General features: G+C 39.0%; 1 protein-coding gene across 6 annotated transcripts in view; it reads right to left on the reverse strand.

Annotated features, from left to right (window-relative positions):
* LOC126248495 (kynurenine aminotransferase) overlaps positions 1-23,650 on the reverse strand; it is a 59,648-nt gene extending 35,998 nt beyond the window's left edge. Inside the window, exons 1-4 of one of the 6 annotated variants that reach the window (XM_049949531.1) lie at positions 23,508-23,650; positions 22,783-22,928; positions 22,440-22,590; positions 8,951-9,187 (exon numbers count right to left, since the gene is read on the reverse strand). In XM_049949531.1, the coding sequence (XP_049805488.1) occupies positions 8,951-9,187; positions 22,440-22,590; positions 22,783-22,928 (534 nt within the window). In that variant the 5' untranslated portion in view covers positions 23,508-23,650. The other 5 variants (XM_049949529.1, XM_049949527.1, XM_049949533.1 and 2 more) reach the window with 5 other exon arrangements.
* Positions 23,651-24,066: the final 416 nt, after the last annotated feature.

The following is a 24,066-nucleotide window of genomic DNA, read 5'->3' on the forward strand; positions in this document are numbered from 1 at the left end:
TTGCCTGACCAAAAGTCTTGTTCCTCCTACCACCGAACTTCACTAATTCCCACTATATCTAACTTTAACCTATCCATTTCCCTTTTTAAATTTTCTAACCTACCTGCCCGATTAAGGGATCTGACATTCCACGCTCCGATCCGTAGAACACCAGTTTTCTTTCTCCTGATAACAACGTCCTCTTGAGTAGTTCCCGCCCGGAGATCTGAATGGGGGACTATTTTACCCAAGAGGACGCCATCATCATTAACCATACAGTAAAGCTGCATGCCCTCGGGAAAAATAACGGCTGTAGTTTCCTCTTGCTTTCAACTGTTCGCAGTACCAGCACAGCGAGGCTGTTTTGGTTAGTGTTACAAGGCCACATCAGTCAATCATCCAGACTGTTGCCCCTACAACTACTGAAAAGGCTGCTGCCCCTCTTCAGGAACCACACGTTTGTCTGGCCTCTCAACAGATACCTCTCCTTTGTGGTTGCACCTACGGTACGGCTATCTGTATCGCTGAGGCACGCAAGCTTCCCACCAATGGCAAGGTCCATGGTTCATGGGGGGGAATAGATTATAGTTATATAATCTGTGAGTGACACTAGTTATATAAGCTGTGAGTAACACATCTTTATTCTGATTGCATAATTTATTTTTGAGTTATAACTCAAAATGTATTATATGGTTTACGTTTCACTTCTGTTTCAGTGACTAGTAGACTATATTTGAAAATGTAAGGAGGGGACAGACCAGGGGGAGGTAGGGGGGGGGGGAGGGGTGACCTTGAAAATTCCGCATAGGGAGGCAAAATTCCTGGAGCTGTCCCTGCATAAGCACACTGTTGGCCATTAAACTGCAACACCGGGAAGCATAGCAAATAGAGAAATTTTACTCAATTTGCATATACAGTATAGTAGGAAGAAAACATGATCAAATTTGCACACAATTTGGGGGTAGGCAGGGAGCAAAATTCTGTGCACGGAGCTGTCATCTCTGGCAGCAACAAGGGCTCTAACTTTCCTGGGCATCAAAACAAACTGAGCTTTGAAGACAAATGTGTGTGTTACTCCATGCTGCTTCAGCACTATGCCAGAGTTCATCAATTGCAGTGGCTGGAGAGTAGTGGCATGCCAGTCTCTTAGAAATCCACAGCCAGAAGTTTTCAGTGGGTGCTAGATCTGGAGAAGGCACTGGCCTCGGTAACAGTCAAACACCCTCTGTATTGAGGTAGGTCACAATAGCATGAGCATCATGCCATCTTGCATTTTCTTGTTGAAAGACAATACAATGTCATGGAGGCCTTGAAGATAGTGCAATACCATGGCCTTTGCATACCAGAAATATAATGGTTGCTGTCCAAAGTACCAGCTATGTGAACAAGAGATGATCGTGTTATGTACAGAATGGCACACTGTACTGTCACGCCAGGTGCTGGGTGTTCGTTCTCCTTGGAACCTCCACGCAAGGACACATCACTCCTGATGCACTACACAGAGACAGGACTAAGACAAGATAACATGGTGGCACTTCTGTGTCCAGAGATGTCATTAGATGTATTACTGTGGACTGGTCCCTCACTGTTGCTGTTTCGAGAGAAGCCACAACAATGTTCTCCACACTCACAGACCACAGTGCTCCAGATGTAGCCGCATTGTCCGTGTGGACAGTTGTCTTGCTGCAAACAAGATCATTCCCTATCTCAAGGTATGTAATGTGGCTGTACAATCCTGCATCGCCGAGTAAACATTATGTCTGTCCTCTAGGGTGCTAGTCATGTAAAGCTATTAAAACGCTGCACAGCATATCTGAGTATGGCACTCGTGAATCCATCAATTCTGTATTAGCACCACAGTCATGGGATCTCGATCGATCCAAGCAGCAATATTGAGGAACAATAACCAGTAGTCTCAATAGGCCACAATCCTGTCACCACAGAATTCTGACACACGCTACTAGACATTTCTCCGTATTACACATGATATAACACAATCTTCTCACAAACAACCAACACTCTAACATGATTTATAATTGAGAAACACTCTGTGTAATTGACCATTGTGAGCAGAACATAGATGGCATTACTCCTGCCTACTTCATGTAGTTATGCTGAAATGCTTATCATTTGCATATCCAAACATGTAATGCTAATATGATGTTTGTTGCATGCTGTCTTCAAGGTGTTGCAGTTTCAATGGGCAGCAGTAAGTGATAGTGATTATGGGAAAGAAAACTAAAGTAGGTTTGCTGTATAATCACCAACAATACAGACAACATACCAGCATGTGTTTACACAGTAGCAATCAATCAATCTCTTTATTCATCCATTAACAATATACACTGTATGGATGTAGTCAATTACAATATAGTTTCTTATCTTTAATTTGTTTCAAAAACTTGGATAATAAATACAAATATTTTATATCAGTATATATAAATAATATTACTTTTCCATATTCAGACGTTCTTGAATGTTATAAAAACTACGTGTTGGTAAAAATTGTTTAAGGTCTACCTTTAATTTATGAAATTCTTTAATTTTCTTTATTGTAGAAGGCAATGCACTAAAAAGTATTTTGGGCAGGTGGTTTACACTTTTTTGGTAGAGTGCTCCTTTGTGGGTGTGTCTGCGAAATCACCCCTGTCCCTTGTTTCATAATTATGAACCTGATTATTTAATGTTGAAAATTCCTGGTGAGTTTTCAGAAAGCATACACATTCATAGATGTATAAGCTAGGAAGAGTCATTATTTTAAATTCTTTAAATATTTCCCTGCATGACTCTCTGCAGGGAACCCCTTTCATTATTCTAATAGCCCTTTTTTTGAAGTTTGAAAGCTTGTTTTGCCATACTTGTATTTCCCCAGAAGATCACACCATATCTAAGCAAACTGTTCATGTAAGCATAGTAGGCACACAGCAATGATTCAGTGTTGCAACATTCCCGAAGCATTCTTAGCACATAGCAGCATTTACTTAATTTTTTACTCAAAACTTTTAGATGCTTTTCCCATCTCAAGTGCTCATCCACCCATATACCGAGGAATTTTGTGTATGGAGCTTGTGCAATAACATAAGTTCCCTAACTCAGCTTTTACTCTTCTTCTAGCTTTACTTTTAATATTACTGAAATTCATCAATACCGTTTTATTCTTATTTATGATCACAGCATTATCACTAAACCATTTTCCTGTTTCATTTATTGTCCTAGAGACACTCTGCTGTAGATAATCCTCAGTGTATCCTTTTATAAAAATCTTAGTGTCATCAGCGAACATCATTGTTTCTGCAACTGTCAGATGGTTTGTCAAATCGTTTATGTACACCAAGAACAACAGAGGTCCTAACACGGAACCCTGGGGAACTCCATAGCTAGTTTTTTTGAAATCTGAAAGATACTCTTTGCCTTCATGACATATTTGTACTTTCTGTTGTCTATCAGAGAGATAGGACTTGAACCATTTGAAATCAAGTCCCGGACTCCATAAAATTCTAGTTTCATAAGCAATAAGTCATGGCTGATTAAATCAAACGCTTTAGATAAATCTAAGCATATCCCACAGCTTAATTCGTTCTTGTCCATGGCATTTAGAACCATTTTCATGAATTGGAAGACTGCCATTTCTGTGGATCTGTTCTTTCTAAACCCATTTTGATCATTAGTCAGTATTTTATTTTTATTCAGGAAGTCAGCTAACATTTCATACATTACTCTTTCAATTACTTTAGAGAAACCTGACAATAGTGGCACTGGCCTATAATTATTTATGTCAGCTGTACTATTCTTTTTGTAAATTGGCTTTATTATGGAGTTTTAGTTTGGATGGGAACACCCCCGTCCTGAAAGAAGTATTAATAATGTTAGTTAGGTGAGTATCTATACCTTGTCCGTCAATACCACAAGACATTTTATTTTTTAGTTTATTAATAGCATTTGTAACTTCACATTCTGTTGCTGGGTACAGAAACATTGTCTTTTCACAAGTTGGTACTTTTATACTTTTGTTGTTTGAGTTGCACAGACTTTTAATTAGGTTCGGTGCTATGTTCACATAATGTTCATTGAATATATTGGCTCACTTTTAATTTTGAAATTATGGGTCTTGGTTTTAAATTTTCCTATGCTATTGTTTATAACTTTCCAAATTGATTTTGATTTATTGCTTCCCTTATTAATGTATGAATCATTGCTTAGCCTTTTTGCTGCCTGTAAAACTTTCCTATAGACCCTTCTATATTTCCTGTAGTATGGTTTTATTGTTGTATTTATTTTAGCATGTTTGCTTAGGATTCTAAGGGTGGTTGCTGATATTTTAATCCCTTGTGTTACCCATGTGTTTGTCTTCTTACAGACTTTAATTCTTTTTAATGGGAATGCTACATCGTAGCAATATTTATAATCGGTGAGAAAACTGTCATACTTTTTGCCTGCATCATCAGTTTGTTCTATGGCCCACTGCACCCTTTTTAGCGTACTATTAAATCCCCTTATGTTGTTTGTATAAAGTCTTCTTTGCACATATTTTTCAGTGACTGTGTATTTCTTATTGTTCTCATTCCTTACATAATTTTTAAAGCCATATGGTCAGAAAAGCCTGTATCTGCTACTTCAACACTGTACTTACAGCATTGTTGGTAAATATCTGATCAAGTGTTGTTTCAGATCCATCCCCATATCTGGTAATTTCCTGCACTGTAGGTTGCATGTTGCATTTGTTAAACAGATTTAGTAATTGTATCTTGTTCTTATTACTTTTGTTAAAATTAATGTTAAAGACACCAAGAACTATTGTGCATTTTGACCTGCCTCTCAATTCATTTAAAACATCATCTATATAATATAAGAATTGGGTAAAGATACCTGATGGGGACCTATAGATGCAAGCAATGATAGTTTGACAGTCTGTAAGTTCACAAATACAACATTCAAAATCTTTTTCTGCGCACTTCACCTTGATAAGTTTTACCTCCTTAGATTTAGCATTACTTCTAACATAGATGAAACTGTTAGAGTTACCCATATTGCAACCTTTTCTATGAGTGTTGCAAATTAAATAAGATCTTGTCCTAAACCTCTAAGTACTTCAGTAATCCCCATATTGATTGTTTTGGATTTTTATCAAGCAAATTCTGTACAACAGTTTCACATGATTCTTGATGATCAGTGTAAGATGGATTTACATATCACACAATCAATGAAAAAAAAAGAGACACAATTTTTGGTAAACATGTTCTGTTAAAGCAACTTCCAAAAATACAAAACAGTTTCAATGACTTCTTCTTTCATTTGAAACATTAAATAACTCTACAATGGCAATGTGCATTACCTCATGCTATTTTTGAAATTATACACAACATAAAAAGTGCACACTACCTTAAGGGTTAATTCTCTCAAATAGTCTGACTGGCTGGTGGCCAATCACTGTAGGAAACAGACAGTACAAGGGTGAGTATAAAAGCATAAAGAAGTTGAAAAGGCCATGTGTGAGGCTGACCTACTGTTCTGGGGCAGCAAGGTAGCCAGTTCAATCTCTAGCAACATTTTATCTGTGGTGAAAACAGAGAGAGAGAGTGAAGGTAGAACAGCCTTAAAAAGACTAATATACATCGAGGTGTGGCAAGTGCACATGTCCAAAATAGATGCATGTCCCCTGAGGCTTGTCTTGCATTGCAACGACAGATTCCCAGATTCCATACCTGACAGGGAGCCCGCCCACCCGCTGTAAAAATGTAGAAGACAGGCTGAATACACAAGTCACAGAACACAGAATGGTAAAAAAAAGTGAAATGAGAAATTTTGAATGAAAGGATAAATACAAAATCATATTAAGTTTGAAAAGATCCCAAGTCAGGATGAGTGCTGGTCAGAACTAGACTGCCAGTTGAAAATTTAGGTAATAACAACAAATTCTAACAAGGAAGAAGGAGCACTCTAACAGTATACGGACCATCAACAGAGGGGCATCACAATGAAAACAGGTTAGGTCCCCTTCCCTGTGGATGTGCCCTTGAGTCACAAAGGAAAGACCAATACAGATCCAGTAAATCACATTAGGTTCTCTTTCGAAGGGGTACATTGTAATTGTGGCCTCTTTTATTGTTTGCAACTAGTTCATAGTGACCACAGCATACCACTCCCTGTTCCAAGCCTCCAAAAGCTAAAGATGCCATACCGCCCACTGCAAGTCTGATCCTGGTATCCCCATCTAAAGTTTTCATCTTTCTTAACCAATTAACGATGTTGTTCACCAAATTCCTGACATGACTTGCGGTCCAGAGAAATACAATAGAGCTCCCAATACCATGTACCATGGAGATCAGAAAGATCAAATGCAGCTGAAACCAACAAGTTGCGAGTATAGCGTTTGCTTGTGGTCTGTATAATGCTTAGATAGTGCACATTAGGAAACTCTTGTGAGCTCAAGTGTAAGTATAACAGAGGGCTTGGATGACAGCCACTAATTCTGCTGTAAATACACTACACCCATACAATAGGGAGAGTTGTTCATGACTGCATTAATGTGTAAAGGTATAGCTGATGTGAACGTTGATCTTTGAGCCATAAGTATCTCCATCTATATTCCAGAAGTCACTATATGGTATGTGACACTGGGCACTTCTGGTAGCACTATCATTTCCCCTTCCCTGTTTCACACAAGGTGTGTGAGGTAATGACATCAATTTGGGTACCTATATCTAAAGAATTCTTAATTTCATGGACAGACAGAGTGTGCTGTGTTTATAGAATCCACATTGATTTTTATAGACGAGATTTTTGTTCCCAAAAATGTTATAAGGCATGAGCATAAAACATTCCATAACTGTACAACAGACTGACATCATCACTATACACCTGTAATTAAGTGCATGTGTTCAACAAGCCTTCTTGGAAATGGCAATGACCTGCACAATTTTCCCATTTGATCAGTACCCTTCATTGCTCCACCAATCTATAAAACTGCCGCTAGAAGATGACTTTTGTACTACCAGATTCGCCCAGAACTGAGAGGAAAAAAAATGGCACAATGCAGAGTGATCTACTATTTACATTGGCCCAAAGAACAGATCTAGACAGACCTACAAGTGAAATACACACTTCAAGCATTTAGGCTCACTGTGGACATATACTGCATAATCAGTCTTAAGTGGTGGCACCAGATCTGTATGGAAGGCCTCCCAGCTTTTACCAGAAGACTTTCCACAGGGCTCGATTGAAAGGTATGAGTTGCAAGTCAGATCCTGACATGGTAAACCATATATAGTTGCTGTACTAGTGATGCAGTCACCAATCGATAAACCAGGCTCCCATACTGCAGTCAAGGTAGAACAAAGTCTTTGTAAAGATGCCACAGGGTAGAGTCTTCTGCAGGAGATGTTACTAAACCAGGGGGAGTTACATATTTCAATAGACACTTTATTTTAAGTTGGTAACAGATGGAGCCACATCAGCCATATATCAAATAAAAGTCCCACAAAATTAGACACCTACCATAGCGAGCAGTTTAGTTTGAAGGTAAAGTTTTGGATGTGGATGAACAGTTCTTCATCAGCAGGAATTAATAACAAGTTCTGGTAGTGAAAATTGGTGCCCTTTAGTAGGTATTTAACAACATGTAAGTTGAAGAACTGTTATAATAAAAAGGTCACTGACATATAAGGACAGTAAGACTGCAGTTGTAGGATGCATTGGTTCAAAAGTGAAATAACCAGAGAGAAAATTTCAGATAAAATAGCCGTAAAACAGCGTCTGAAATCCCACTCATACAGTGTGGGAAGGGTGTGGTAACACCATTACATGACAAAGGCCTTTCTTAAGTCAAAGAAGACAGGGATGATGATGGGCAAAACCCATTGTTATAACCAACTCCAAATGAATTAGGTGGTCAGTTCGGAGCAGCCTTTCCCTAATCTCAAGAGACCAACCCAGCCACCAGTTTACCATTAAAATATTTGTGAGGCTGATTCATTCATTCACCCAACCCCTCCCTTCTCCCTCGACACATCCCCTTTGGGTCCCTCCCCTTTTATTCTATTTGTTTGTTTATTTATTATACTTTATCTGCATAATTGCTTCCTTCTGCCATTTTATCCTCTACATGCTCTTTTCTCATCTTTGAGCTGAAGTTGGCACAGCACTAACTGACTTACTATCTTTGCTCCCTTTATCCTCATATCTTATGGGCCCTCCTTAACCAGGGTTCCGAGCAACCTGCTTCTGACTGCCTCTCCCACTTCCCAAACATGTCCCCATTTTCTCTCCTAGAGAAAGAACACCTGGTTCCTGGAAAGTAGGAGACCAATTTCTAATACAAAACAAATGGGTACATTACAGGAATGACTACACTGTCCTGGTGCTGCAGCTCAACTGTGAAGACCTTCAACATTTTCAGTCTTTCTTATATGCCTGTCAACCATTCAATGCCCTTACTATATGGTATGTGGTTACCTTTATTCTTTCAGGTATTTTTATTTCACCATAAACTTTGCAGCACTGTATTTACTAACGACTTGTTTATTCTTTTATAAGTGTTTCTATCATCTGTATTGAGAGTTTTCTGTCCTGAAAGTAAGCAATCAGCAGGCCTCCTGTCTCTCTGTAAATTTAATAAATTTCTGAAAGGGATTTCTTTTTTTCTTAGTTGTAGAATAGAAAAACATTAGAGAAAACATACCAGCATTCAGATAACAACAGACAGCTAGTTAGCAGGGGTGACTGAAGTGCAAAACCTCACCAGTACACACATGATTATTAACACTCAAGTTATTTGGAATACACCACACTCACAAAAAAAACATTGGTACCAACAAACCAGACACAAGCAGAAGGGTGGGTAGTTGGAGCAACTGTTGATGTTAAATGTTCCAGTTATTCCATTACTCAGAAAATTAATCTAACACGCACAAAAATAGAAGTATACTACACTAGTACTAATTAAGGGCAGTTACAACATTTATAGCATACTCACCGGCCTAAGAGGAATGAAGCGTGGTACACCACCTCCTGCACGCACCATTGGCACATAGCAGTCAAAATATGGTTCAATAATTATAACTTCATCACCAGGGTTTGTGTGGCCAAGTATAGAAGCAAACAATGCTTCATATGCTCCACATGTAACAAGAATTTCACTCTGAGCATCAATACTTCTTCCAATTAACTTTGAATACAGTTTGCTGAGAGCACTTATTAGACGTGGATGTCCCTTCAAATGAAAATTCACAATAAGCAACAGAAAATTCACATACTTTCATGTAAATGTAGTAAATTGTGTTCTATGGTATATTTATCGCAAATTAATTTGAAAAACACGTGATCTTTAAAAATAATGTACTGCAATATTTGCACATTATCAAGTAACAGAAATTAACCATCCTTCATAAAATCACAACCAGCCAGAAACTTTCATATTTCAGTAAATGTCTGCTCTCATCTGGTCATACTTGCAGGAATTGTTCCAACCTGTTATAGTTGGTTTATTTGCACAATCTAGTACACTTCACAGTGCCTCTCTTTCATAAAACTTTTATTTCAGTTTAATGCTTAGCTCTAGAAGAGATTCCCCTTCAACACTATATCCCACCTTTCTTCTTGCTCCACTTTTGTTTCAACACATGCTTCCATTGTACTTTACTCATCATCATCATCATCATCATCATCATCATCATCATCAACAACAGCAGGGTACCCGGAGCTCCCTCGAACTTTATGTTTCCTTGTTGTTACCTCCCGCAACAGGTTAATACAAAAACACCCTGAAGGAGGTCACTTGCAACAGTGACCGAAACGTCGGAAGTTTTAAATATAGACAATGCGGTCACAAATCCAGAAAAATTTTATTGACAGATTAATACATTGTTAACTTTACACTTCTCTCAGAAATCGAATACAATAGGTATTATAACTAACATTACTCTGGACTTTTATTTGGGAGGACGGCAGTTCAAATCCCTATCCAGCCATCCAGATTGAGGCTTCCACATGACCAATGTTCCTCAGGTGGTAGATAAATAAATACATAAACTCCATACACCTAAAGAGGACTGACAGCTTGCAGCACTATTGCCAGCTTTCTACTGTGATACCAAAATTGTGCGACTGTTGAGCTGCAGCAACATGGAGGCACTGCTGTAGTGACACATACAAAATTTTGTTACACGACTGGTAATGGTTGATGTGTGAAGCAGCCACACTAAGTCCACTTTAACTGTCAGTGCTCCTCTTCTGCAGTATGGACTGTAGCTCTTTAACTCCTTCAAGGTGGACTGGAAGCATACATGCTTCATACATGGTCTGTTCCATACTATCAAAGTGGTCCATTAAAAAATTAATTCATACCAGTGGTTCTGAGACGTTAAGGTATCTTTCAGATCCACAAAACACAATAAGTCATAGTGACAATTTGTGTAATAAAAGGTGCCCCAGTAATATTGTGATGTATGACATGATGATACTGATACATGGTATACCATAAAACAAGCCATGAGCAGTGGATGGTCTCTCTCCACTGGTGGGCATACATAACATCAATATGATGTTCATGTATGGTAATACTGGATGTACAACAGTTACCTATACTGGTAGTATGCCACTGAAGAGACTTATGGCAATGTCTCCTGCTGTTGAATAAGCAGCTTTGGATGGTCAGCAGTGGTCCATGGTGACAGTGTTAACTCTGCAATTCTTTAGTTCAGAGTGTCCAGTCTATGTTCAATTAAATTTAAGTCCACAGAGTGGCCTGCCATTGTAGACTTGAGGCATTTTTATATTTCATGTATTCGTCCACTTGGCCCACACGTTTTTGGTCTGGCACTAGCAACATTGCTAGCTTTCAGACGAATCCTTCTTCAGAGCCACTGAGTACACATAAACGAACACTCACAAACACACAAAAACTTACACCTGCACAATTATGCTGTCATAGCCATACAGTTGTATGTTTCACTTTTTGCCTGAAATTACTCTGGGAAACCAAATCAGAGCGAATGGATAGAGCAAACTCCATTCTCTTGAATATCTTTAATCCTTGAATTACTTATATTCCACCAATGACTTATTTGTAATATTCATACAATAAAAATGGAATTTTTACATTATAGGAATAAACAGCTTATGCATTTCTGATACTGTCATGCTTATACACTGTTTCTATTAATTCCTGATTCTGAAATAGTTTTCCATATGACGGCTTTTGCTCCATATGGAAGGAAGCAAGATTTAGATGAAGCTTGTGTATAAAGTGGAGTGGTGCCTCAAAGTGAGCAATGATAAAAACCTGCTACCTCTGCCTCCCCCCCCCCCCCCACCTTCCCTCACCCATGTGGATATCCCCCACAACTTTTTCCATGAATTGAACTGAGGCATTTTTATCCTTTTGTTGAAAAGTTCCCAGCAAAGGTAAAAACTTAACCAGGATAATATCTAATCATGGTATACTGATGCGACACACTCACCATTAATACTAAACTGTAACAGGAACACGCCCAGAATATTGGCCTCACTGACAACATCATACAAATATTAGCAAAATTCATATGCATATGAGGCAAAGGACATTCACCTTATAAACAATCTAATAGATATGCCACCCTACTGATTACACTGTGCAACAATGAAAATGTAAATCAAATTAAAATAGCCAATTCCTATCAATTCTAATGTGCTGATCGCGAATATCACAAAGACTATTCAAAAGCAGCTTTAGTTTTCATTTTACACTATTTTGTTACAGTGAGATCATTGTATAAGGATTTTATTTTAAGTTTAAAATCAAATATTATAATTGTTAAAAAAAATGGTTCAAATGGCTCTGAGCACTATGGGACTTAACATCTGAGATCATCAGTCCCCTAGAACTTAGAACTACTTAAACCTGACTAACCTAAGGACATCACACACATCCATGCCCGAGGCAGGATTCGAACCTGCGACCATAGCAGTTGCGCGGTTCCAGACTGAAGTGCCTAGAACCGCTTGGCAGCAGCGGCCAGCTATTATAATTGTTTGTCAAAGAATAATAACTAGTAACATTGGATTATATTATTGTCCCTGGCCTTACTTGTGTGCAATACTTTGGATATAAATGTTTTGATACCAATTTTAGTAATCTTTTTGTCTCCCTCCTCTTCAACTTCAGTGATTTTATTAATGCACATAATAATTTTTGCAAATTTGAAAATGCCATGAGTTTGTGTTAACAGTGCTGCCATATTTTGCTATGTGTGTGTGGAGAAGTGACATTTGCTTCACAAAAACAGCAAAGAACTCCATTTATTAAAAAAGCTTAAAGTTGTTATTTTGGGTGCAAAATAGGTGATCAGGATAGACCCTGGGCACCACATGAGATCTGCAACACTTGTGCCAGCAACCTCATGAATTGGATGCATGGGAAAGGATGTTCAATGCCCTTTGCAGTGCCCATGATCTGGCATGAGCCACCTAACCATGTCAGTGACTGCTAATTTTGTATGGTTCCTCCTATCAAGAAGGGAATATCTCAGAAAAAGAAGCGGACTGTGATCCATCCTAACATTCCATCTGCCATACATCTAGTTCTACATGGGGAAGGATTGCCAATACCTGAACCACTGACAGAGTACGAGCTTACTTCTGATGGGGATTCTGAATGTCCTGAATCATGTACATCACAAGATCCAGAGTTTCTTCTAAATATATCATAAACTGACGATGCACAAAACTCAAAATGAGTTAAGTGATCTCATTAGAGATTTGGAGCTCTCTAAAGCTAAGGCTGAGAGTTTAGGATCAAGATTGCAGCAGCGTAATTTTCTGGAAAGCAATGTAAATGTTTCATTCTACCACAGAAGAGAGCAGCAATTCATTCCTTTTTTTTACCATGCAAGATGCAAGGCTCTCAGAATTAATTACAACCCTGATGAGTGAAGACTTTCTATTAATTCGTCACAGTTGAGCTTAAAAGCAGTGCTTTTACATATTGGCAATGAGCTTCCTTCTATTCCAGTTGGGCAAAGTGAGCATATGAGAGAGTCATACCAAAACATCAAAACTTTACTAGAAGCCATCAAGCATAATGACTCTCAATGTCAGATTTGTGGTGCCTTGAAAGTGGTTGCACTGCTATTAGATATTCAGTTAGGGTATACTAAATATTGCTGCTTTCTCTGTGAATGGGATAGCCGAGCTCATGCATCTCATTACAGTAAACATGAATGGCCCACCAGAAAATCTCTTCAGCCAGGTATAAAGAACATTAAGAGTGAACTTCTGGTAGACCCTAAAAAGATTCTGCTCCCACCCTTGCACATCAAGTTGGGTCTCATGAAAAACTTTTTTTTAAGGGAATGAACAAAGATGGTGACATGTTTAAGTACTTAAGGCAAAAATTCCCTTACTTAAGTGATGCCAAACTAAAGGAGGGCATCTTTGTAGGCCCACAGATTCGAGAGCTTTTTGGAAATTGTATATACTGTACATATGGACATTTAACATTTGTAATTCTTTATATACATTTGTGCCCAGTTAATTTATATATTTTCTTTTGTGCTTTGCATAGTGTCGCAGAAGAAGCTGAGTAGCACAGTCACTGTGGTGAAGTGGTTATGATACTACACTGTTGCATGGAGGGTCGCGAGTTCAGAACTCACCTGAACTGTAAAATTTTAATTTCTATATTCGGTTCAAGTACATTCTAGAAGTATCCACAAATGTCAGGAATCATTGTACTGGAATGTTCTGTAACTGTATATATATCGTATGCATTCTGGCTGGAGGCAGTTTGCCCCGTGCTCTTGTATGTGCAAGTGCTGAATAAACCTTCGTTAAGTGAAGTTAAGTGTTCATCGTTCACCTTATTACACCTTCTTCTACATGACATTATTCTGGTGGAGGTGCCGGGTATTGGAACTTGTGATAGTGCACATCATCGACGACACAGTGGCTCCCATCAGGCCACGACAGAGCCATTTATGTGGCGAGAAAACTGAGTTGGAGCCATATTCATCAGATCGCAATCTATCAGAGACGGAAGAAGAAGACGACGTTACGATGACAGCAACTGTGTGCCACCACATGAGTCATCCTTCTGGGTTCTCCGGGGCCAATGGCCTAGATCCAAATAAGTGGCTGAAGGTAAACGGGCGTATAGCCAAATTTGACAAATGGGATGACACTGTGTGTTTGGCTCACATATTTTTCTACTTGGAGGGCACTGCCAAGCAATGGTATGAGAAGAACGAGGAGAAGTTCACAAGCTGGGAAGTATTCCAGGTGGAACTGCGAAGGTATTTCGGGGACACACAACGACAGACGCGCTTGACTGAAGATGAGTTTAAGTGCAGGGCACAGCGTCCAGGAGAAACTACAGCATCCTACATCCAAGACATCTTGCAGCTGTGTAGAATAGTGGATCCTAGAATGAAGGAGGAAGATAAGGTTGCACATCTCATGAAGAGTGTTTCTGAGGACATGTATCAAGCCCTATTCCTGAAGGAGGTTTCGACAGCAGACAACTTCAACTTCATAAAATGGTGCCAGTATATTGAGACAATGCATCAAAAAAGAATTACATGCAAGAAGTTTGGACAGCTTCCAAACATTGTATCGATGTCTGTGATGGATGAAGAAACTGATTTCACAAGTGTTCTTCAGCAGATAGTGAGAGAGGAAGTCCAGAAGGCACTTGGATTGCACAGCGAGCAAAAAACAGAGACGCTTCAAGAGGTCATAAGGGAGGAAGTGGAACAGACATTGACCCCCAATCTCTCGTCCTTCATTTCCCTTTAAAATAGTGAAAAAGTCACGACCCAGGTGAAGTTACGTTCCTACAATGCCGCATGAGGAACCTGTTTGGGCACCAAGGATGACTGATGTCTGGAGGACCCAGGATACCCAACCAGTATGTTTCCATTGCGGATGACGGGGACATGTGGTGTGCTATTGTCAAGAAAGGCAGCGGATATTTTATAATGCCTGCACCAGAAGACAGCAGACTGATCTTAACCGACGCCAACTCTGGGACAACGAAGATGAACAAGAAGATGTGGGTGCAGGATGACGTAGGTTACCATTGCCACAAGGTAGCCACTTGAGAGGCCGCTCCCCAACACGCTGATCAGGGTCTCCATTGCCATTCAGAAGCTCCAGTCGATCACCTAGCTGCCGCAACCTGGAAAACTAAAGGGTGTGACCTTCCTTGGAGGTGAGACCCGATGAGAAAAATTCTCTGCCGTCAATAACTACAAAAATGATAGGAAACTACGTCAATATCCTCATGGATGGCTGACCAGCCCAAGCTCTTGTGGACTCTGGAGCATTATATTCTGTCATTTTCGAGAAGTACCGTCGTCAGTTGCAGAAAATCGTATTCGTCAACAGCAAAACATCTCTGCTGAAGGTGGCTAATGGGAAATATGTAAAACCTACATGAAGATGTGTCAGTCGTGTGGGTATAAGTGGCCATACACTGCCCTTAGACTTCATCACCTTACAATAGTGTAGTGGTGGTGGTAGTTAGTGTCTAACGTCCCATCGACAACGAGGTCATTAGAGACGGAGCGCAAGCTCGGGTTAGGGTAGGATTGGGAAGGAAATCGGCCGTGCCCTTTCAAAGGAACCATCCCGACATTTGCCTGAAACGATTTAGGGAAATCACGGAAAACCTAAATCAGGATGGCCAGAGACGGGATTGAACCGTCATCCTCCCGAATGCGAGTCCAGTGTGCTAACCACTGCTCCACCTCGCTCGGTCTACAATAGTGTAGTCATGACATCATTCTTGGATGGGATTTTTTGAAAGCTTCTCAGGTAATTATAGCTTGTAGTGGCTCGAAGATTATGCTAGACTAGATGAGATACTGTGGAGAGGAAGATGCGCATCTGAGTGTGTGGAGACTGTGTGTGCTGGATGAAATGATCATTCCTGCAGTCAGTGCTAGAAAGGTAACTGTCACGTGTGATGCCATGCATCAACCCATGGATCTTGTAGTGGAATATAAGAGAAGCATGCCACTGAGGAATAACTTGGTCACCCCAGCCTCTGTCATCTCGTTTAAGAACAGATTCAGTGAATTGTGGATAGTTAACTGTTGCTGAGAACAACAGATCCTTCCATGATACGTGTGTAGCAAATGCTGAGCTGTTAATTGCCAAACAGCTGAACGTCACAAACTCCCCCCCCCCCCCCCCCCATGCCGAGTCTGTGGGCAAAATTGGCACTACCACTACAAAACAAGATCTTCTAGCTTGACTGTCACCAAATCTCATTAAGGAACAACAGAAGAAGCTACTTGCCATTCTTCAAGAGTTCTCTGAATGCTTAAATCCACAGGTGAAGAGCAAATTAGACACATTGACGGTGAAGCACTGGATGAGCACTGGAGACCATCAACCAATAAGCCAGAGAGCATACCGTGTGTCAGCAACGGAACGTCGAATAATTTGCGATGAGGTAGAGAAAATGATGAAGAATGACATCATTCAGCCTTCGCAGAGCCCATGGCCATCACCAGTGGTTCTCGTCAGGAAGAAAGATGGCAGTTGGCGCTTTTGTGTTGATAACTAAAAATGACATTTACTCCTTCCACGAACTGACAATACACTAGATTGTCTGAAGGGGGCTAAGTTTTTCTCAACCATGGACATGTACTCGGGATGCTCGCAAATCGAAGTAAATGAGGCTGATCATGAGAAAACTGCATTCATCACCCCTGAAGGCCTGTATGAGTTTAAGGTAATGCTGTTTGGTTTCGGTAATGCACCAGCAACTTTTAAATGGATAATGGATAATCTTCTAAGTCACCTGAAGTGGATGACGTGTCTTTGTTATTTAGATGACATTATAGTGTTCTCAGAGACATTTGATGAACATATAAAAAGACTGAGGGCCACTCTTAAGTGTCTCCAACAAGGTAGACTGAAACATAATCAAAGAAAGTCTCTCTTTGGAGCAAAAGAAATCAAAATACTTGGACACCTCGTGTCAAACGAAGGTGTGCAGCCAGACCCAGAAAAGGTGAAACCTATAATGGAATTTCCTATTCCTAACAGTATTAAAGATGTGAGAAGCTTCCTCGGATTATGTTCTTATTACCGTTGTTTTGTCAAAGACTTTTGTATCAAAGTCATGCCACTTCAAGAGTTGTTAAAAGCCAATGCTAAATTTATCTGGTGTGGTGCTCAACAAGATTCTTTCGACGTGCTGCGAAAAGCTCTGATGACTGACCCTGTACTTTGTCTGTATGATGAGAGAGCACCTATAGAACTACACAAAGATGCCAGTGGGTATGGGATCGGTGCTGTTCTGGTTCAAATTTCAGATGGAAAAGAGAAAGTTATAGCCTATGCTTCTAGGACACTTACAAAAGCCGAGAGAAACTACTCAACTACAGAAAGAGAATGTCTTGCTGTGATCTGGGCCATTTGCAAATTTCGACAGTATCTCTATGGAAAGCCATCCACAGTTGTTACAGACCATCATTCACATTGTTGGTTAATAGGTCTTAAGGATCCGACAGGACGACTCACCAGGTGGGCACTACGTCTTCAAGCACATGACATTACCATAGTGTACAAAAGTGTAAGAAAACACCAAGATGCCGACTGTCTCTCAAGAAAGCCTGCGCAAAAACATCAAGACTTTGATGAAGATAGTGACTGTCTCGCTGCACTCCAGGATCTCTCTGCTGAGCAGAAGAAGGACGCCAAGATATCTCAAATTATGCTTGCATTAAATCGGTCAGAGGATGTGAAAGGACAATTTAAGGTGGTTAATGGATTACTTTGCAAGAGAAACTTTGATCCGTTTGGAAAAAGGTGGCTACCAGTGATTCCTAAACACGTGCGCTTAGATGTTCTACAGAAATTCCATGACACACCTGAGGCCGGACATTTAGGATTTATTAAGACATACGATAGCATCCGCAAGAAATTTTTATGGCCAGGTTTATTTAGGAGTGTCCATCACTATGTGTCACACTGTTGAGAGTGCCAGAGGAGACAGGCAGTTCCTCAGAAACCACCTGGCCGACTCATACCAATTCCACTAGCCGAAACGCCTTTCCAGCGTTCTGGGACTGACCTTCTCTGACGATTTCCAACGTCTGCTAGTGGCAATAGATGGATTATTGTTTGCACTGATTATCTGACATGCTATGCCATTACAAAAGCCATGAAAACAGCCGAAGCATTCGAGGTAGCCAAATTCATTGTGGAAGACATTGTATTAAAACACGGTGCCCCAAGGTCGTTAATTACGGATCGAGGGAAAGTTTTTCAACCGAACCTTGTGACAGATAAACCATCGGTGCAATGTTACTCATCCACAAACTAACAGGCTTACTGAATGCCTTAGTAAGACCTTGGCTGACATGCTATCAGTGTTCGTAAATGTTGAGCAGAGCAACTGGGATGAGGTGCTACCTTTCGTTACGTTTGCCTACAACACCGCCAATCAAGACACCACACAGGATTTACGACATTTTTCCTAGTGCATGGGCGTGAGGGGACTACGACGATGGACACTGTGTTCCCGTTACATCCTAATGACGTGGATGACGACTACATCCAGGTGTTAACCAGAGCTGAGGAAGCTTGGCGGCACTTAGCTCGACTCCGCACGCTGCAGGCTCAAGAAAACGATCGCTGAAGGTATGACGCAAGCCACTGCCCTATTGTCTACCAGCCTGGTAACCTTGTCTGGATCTTCACTCCTGTTCGGAAGGTTGGTCTCTCTGAGAAGCTTTGGACCTTATAAGGTTGTAAAACAGTTGTCTGCTGTTACTTATGAAGTTCAATATTTCAACCCCGACACAAGACGGCGAAAGATCAGAGATACTGTCCACGTCCTTCGAATGAAGCCCCATAAGGATCCTGCAACCCAGGGTAAATTTGAAGCTCCAGCGACAGGCAACAAGCAGAAAGGTGACTAAGAGTATAGTGGCAAAGGATGTTCTAAGAAGACCACCACCAGGGCGAACATCAGTCATCGGGAGTCGAAGTATGCGGGACCGATGACTCATTCCTGGACTAGGAGGACGTCACACCGAGACGCTGTTCTCTTAAGGAGGGAGCAATGTTGCAGAAACTATGGTGTAGTAGGTATGATACTAGACTGTTGCATGGAGGGTCGTGAGTTCAGAACTCACCCGAAATGTAAAATTTTAATTTCTATATTCAGTTCAAGTACATTCTAGAAGTATCCACAAATGTCAAGAATCATTGTACTGGAATGTTTTGTAACTGTATATATACTGTATGTGTTCTGGTCGGAGGCAGTTCGCTCCGTGCTCTTGTATGTGCAAACGCTGAACAAACCTTCGTTAAGTGAAGTTAGTGTTCGTCATTCATCTAATTACACCTCCTTCTACGTCACAATAGTTCTGGTACACAGTAGACTTACAAAGTATTTTCATTCATGTAATATTATCTTCATTTTTCTTAATAGTTTACTTTTGTACTTCCAGAATGGCACTGAAATTTATCAATGCATAACACATAATATAATTCAAGTAATTATTCACTTAAAATTTGTTATGCTGAATCTTGGAACATGAATGCATATTTATTTAGTGAGTTATTTATACAAAAATGTAGACTACAATAAAAAACTAGAGCTAAATATTTATGAAGATGATGATTTTGTATCATTTTATACTGAAATAAACATAACTAACTCAAAATCATGAAATTTACACACTTTCACTTCGAATTTGTTGTTCAGTGTTATAAGTGTAAACTGGGAAAATTATCATGAAGAGTAAAAGAGATTTTTGACTTCTGCATATTTGCTCTAAAAACCCCAGCCATCTCACAAAAACCTGCTTAGTTACTTTTGAAAAAACTGTTTTCATATTGGAAGATAGGAATACCTCCAGCTCCAGTGTAGAGTTCTGAGAGGCCATCTTGATACATAATTATAATATTTCAAGTCACCCAAAGTATATAAGCAGTTCTTCTTACCATACTCTATCTAAAAATGGTATGGTGGTAGTAGTATTACTACACAGGGTGTGTTCTTGAATAAAAATTACACTTTGCTAAAAGTAAAACAATAGCTTGACAAATAACACAGTGTCCGCCATATCCTTAAATACTCTAGTAATTTAAGTACAGTTTTCGGGTGTGTAGCACCAGGTTTCCTTGTTGATCATAAATTTCTACAGCTTTTGGTCAATCATTGTTTTTTGCAATAGAAATCCACACTGGAAGGCAGTAACTAAAATGCAAATTTGTTGATATTTTCCGCTACGAAAACAGGAAAGGGTAAGGACAGATCAGTTGTAGAAAACAACAAAGTGTGTTCATTTATTTTCCAATAATTGCAAATATGTTTAGCGCAAAAGTCTTGTTTATGAAGTTCTAATATTTCTCTCCTCAAATTTAAGTCTTCATCGATACACACATCCAACAAATACTGAGGATTATGACTTACTTCTTAACTCTTGCCCGTGGTTCAAATACATCACAGGCACAGAATGTAATACACTGTACTTTTTCTTTTTTTAATGAGGAAGACCATTTACCACATTAAAGTTATATAAAGAAATTAGAACAATTCTGTTTTATGTGAGGTCATAAAAGCCTATCTTATAATACTAATTGACTACAACCATACAAGAAAGAAAAAAATAAATAAATAACGTTAAGGCTCAACAGCTCACTGAGGTTGCAGTTACAGACATATACTTTCTCAGTTAAGAAGGACAAAGAAATAAACTGGTCTTGTCTTTTGCTTGAATTAATCTGGTATTTGTCTGTAGTGTCCTACTGAAACTACAGAATACCTAAATCAGAATGGATGAACAGTGAATTTTAATCCTCCTCCTTCAGAATGTGAGTCAATTATCTTAACCTCTGTTATCTTAACCTCTTCGTAAATCACAGAGATACTAATAAGCTACTATTGACCATGACTTAGAGTTTTATTTTTCAATCCCAATTAATTTTGTCCAGAAATTACATTTTCTGAGCACTCATTACACAATATATTGACAAAATGATTTAAAAACAAACTTCAATTGCTGTCTGTAATATGAAACCAAACATTTACACATCTAAGAGTTTAGGATTCAAGTGAAGTCTCATGCTATAAGAAAGCTGTTTCTGATATATGCTTCATAGAAAGTTAAAATACCCCAGAGTGTACTCACCAGATGTTTGTTATGTACTACATCATTCTAACTCAAAAGGAGGGAAATTCTGAAAATTTGATCTCTAATCAATGTAAGCTATGCAACGTATGAACACCTCATGATTAACAAATGTTTATCATGAAATTACTTACACACCTTGTTAAGCCATAATTCTCGTTGTAGTCTGTTGGACATCTCAACATATTACAAATATTACTCAAATCACAAGATTAGAAGGTGGTATATAGCAATGATTTGGAAGAAAGCTCGAAAACTGTCATTTCAACCTAAGTCACCACATTAACCTAGCTTGTCCAAAGGTCAATAGAAAAATAAATGTTGGAGATAGGAATAAATGGATCACCAGAGATATCAAGAATGCCACGGAAGATTTGAGGGATTCATATGAAAGAAATAAGGAGAGAGAATAGTTAAACATACTGCAGCAAGCAAAATCGAGCTGTTATAAACATCAGATTGGTACATCATCAAATATTTCTATGACAGTATGCTCACATATAAATACAAATAGAAATGAATCAAATAAGAGAAAAGATTGGAACATAGTACTTACAGCATAAGGGAAAGAACTGACTGATCCATGTGAAATGTGTTTCACTTTAAATCAGTATTATGAAAATATAATTCTGGAGCTAATGAAACAAAATGAAAAATAGACTGAGAAGATTAAAGCCCCACCAGAAATAACATAATTTCTATTCCTATTTCCAATACATGAAACAGAAGTTACAAATATAATCAGATCACTGAAAAACAAAGATACAGCGAGCAAAGATGGAATATCTACAAAAGTAATCAAACACTGGTCACAATATCAACTGCAACCAAGCAGTTTAGAAAATACAAAAGCACTTCCAAGTTTTCAAAACAAAACAGAGAGTACTTAAAAACAGCATGTTTGTACAGTGTTTAAGAACATTTTGAGATAAATCCAAAAGAATTAGAAAGATTTTGCAGTACTAAAGCAACAGCTTGAGACCCTTGCAACATACACTGTTTCAGTGAAAAATAAACTTGAAATTTTTTCTTAGTCTCATCAACTGCAGCAGAAACAAATTGGTTGCCCATATGTAGTAAGTTAAATTAATATTAAAAACTTTGTTGTACTTGTTTTCATTAATTATTTACATATATGTGTAAGTACTGAAACTGCAATCTGCACTGCAGCTGAAATTGTAAATGTATACTGACATATCCAACCAGTGATCAAATGCTGAATAAAAGATTGGCTATTACTTAATTTTGTGTCAACATCAGAGGGTTAAATTACACATGAGAAGTATCTTAATACCGATAAGTATCTTAATACGAGTCGTGTAGTTTACTTACAAATCCTCTTGTGTACTGGTTTAATAAAACATTGTCACTTAGAGTTGCATCTGATAAAGCTTTCGTCACATAGTCTGGGGCGGCGAAATCTGGAAAACCTTGTCCCAGGTTCAGTGGTTTGTGCTCAAGTGCAAGCTGTATATATTCGACCCTGTTGAACAAAAATTGCAAAACATCTAAACGAACCATCGCCTACCGGGGAATCATTGCGGATGTGTTATAGATTTCCTTAAAAGCGTTAAATCAGGCAGTTCGGCCACGGACTCACAATAAATACACATTTGTATTAACCGCAAATGACAAATCTTAAAAAAAAAAAGTTAAGTTATGCGGGTATGCTTACCAAACGCTTTTTTCTGATCCGTGATATCGTGATGGCAAAGCGAACTTTGCGTAATCCATTGCTTTTCGTATACAAACTGAACTCAAACCGTGGAACGCAGTTTCGGAAACTCTAAACAGCTGATTTCCTTGTCTGACAGCAAACATCTGGAAGACGTTAAAAATGGTTACTTTCACATGTACAATATTTGCTAAGTTAGATGGAAAGTACACTTCGCAAACGAGTGAGTGAAAACGTTTATCAGTTTAGGTTATGTTTGATTCACACAACATCCGTACATCTCTTATTTTTCGCGAGATAAAAAGGGCTTTACCCAGGACACGCAGATCACGCGTGTCTCTGACGCAACAGGCAGTACAGTTTCAGGTGTCGCTTGTGTACGGTGCAGTTTCCTGTATTAATCCAGGAATGCCTAAGTAGTTTTGTTATTTAGCAAACTGTTTCGTTGTAGCAGACAAATCGCTACAGCATAGTTTAGGCGAGTTTCCGAAACGTAACGGCACAAGGACGTACAAGTAAATAATTCTATCAAAAATGCGTAAAATGTAGCACGAGAGTCTAACTCCCACCTTATCAGGAATCACTCAACAGTCAACACTACCAATAACAAAGGGCATACAGTAGTATAGCGCACCTCACCATTATTTCGCGGCCGTCAAGCTACAAGTGTCTCATATCTAACATCTGCATTATGATTCTGTCTTTCTCATATTTTCCAAACTTACACTGATATGGCACTTTCAAATGCAAGACCGTCAAACGAGGAAGTTATGTAATTGCAACAGAACATCTCACTGGCTAGTTGTAGACGCTGCCACGGTTTAATTAATTAAATGGTCTTATCAGATGGATGCCTGTTTACTGCGTTAACGTTAATAGGGCATGAGATCTAATCTTCAATAAACTTTACTTTTAGGGTCTCTTATTGAAACCAAGACTTTTTTTTATTTTTTTAAACGTGAACTAGCGGTATAGCCGAAGTTCTTTCGTATTCCCATGGATCATTAATTCGGCGTCTGAAAGCGTTACACACCGTACTGTATCTTTCAAGACAATATATCTCTTTAATACATTATTGTGTTTCGTATTTTACAAAGAGAAATCGTTTCCTGTGTGATTTTCTTTCCTGGTTATGTAATTATTTTATTTCTGCACTCTCTACGTTACTTATTTCATCTGGAATTTATCGAAGCGTTATTTCCTCGTGTTAAAGGAAGATTATTTTTTAAGGTGATTGGTTGCCGTTCAGTTTATATATATACACAACAAAGGCATTTTCGAGGC

The sequence above is a fragment of the Schistocerca nitens genome, chromosome 3 (genome assembly GCF_023898315.1).
Source record: "Schistocerca nitens isolate TAMUIC-IGC-003100 chromosome 3, iqSchNite1.1, whole genome shotgun sequence".
In the NCBI taxonomy this organism is placed as follows: domain Eukaryota; kingdom Metazoa; phylum Arthropoda; class Insecta; order Orthoptera; family Acrididae; genus Schistocerca; species Schistocerca nitens.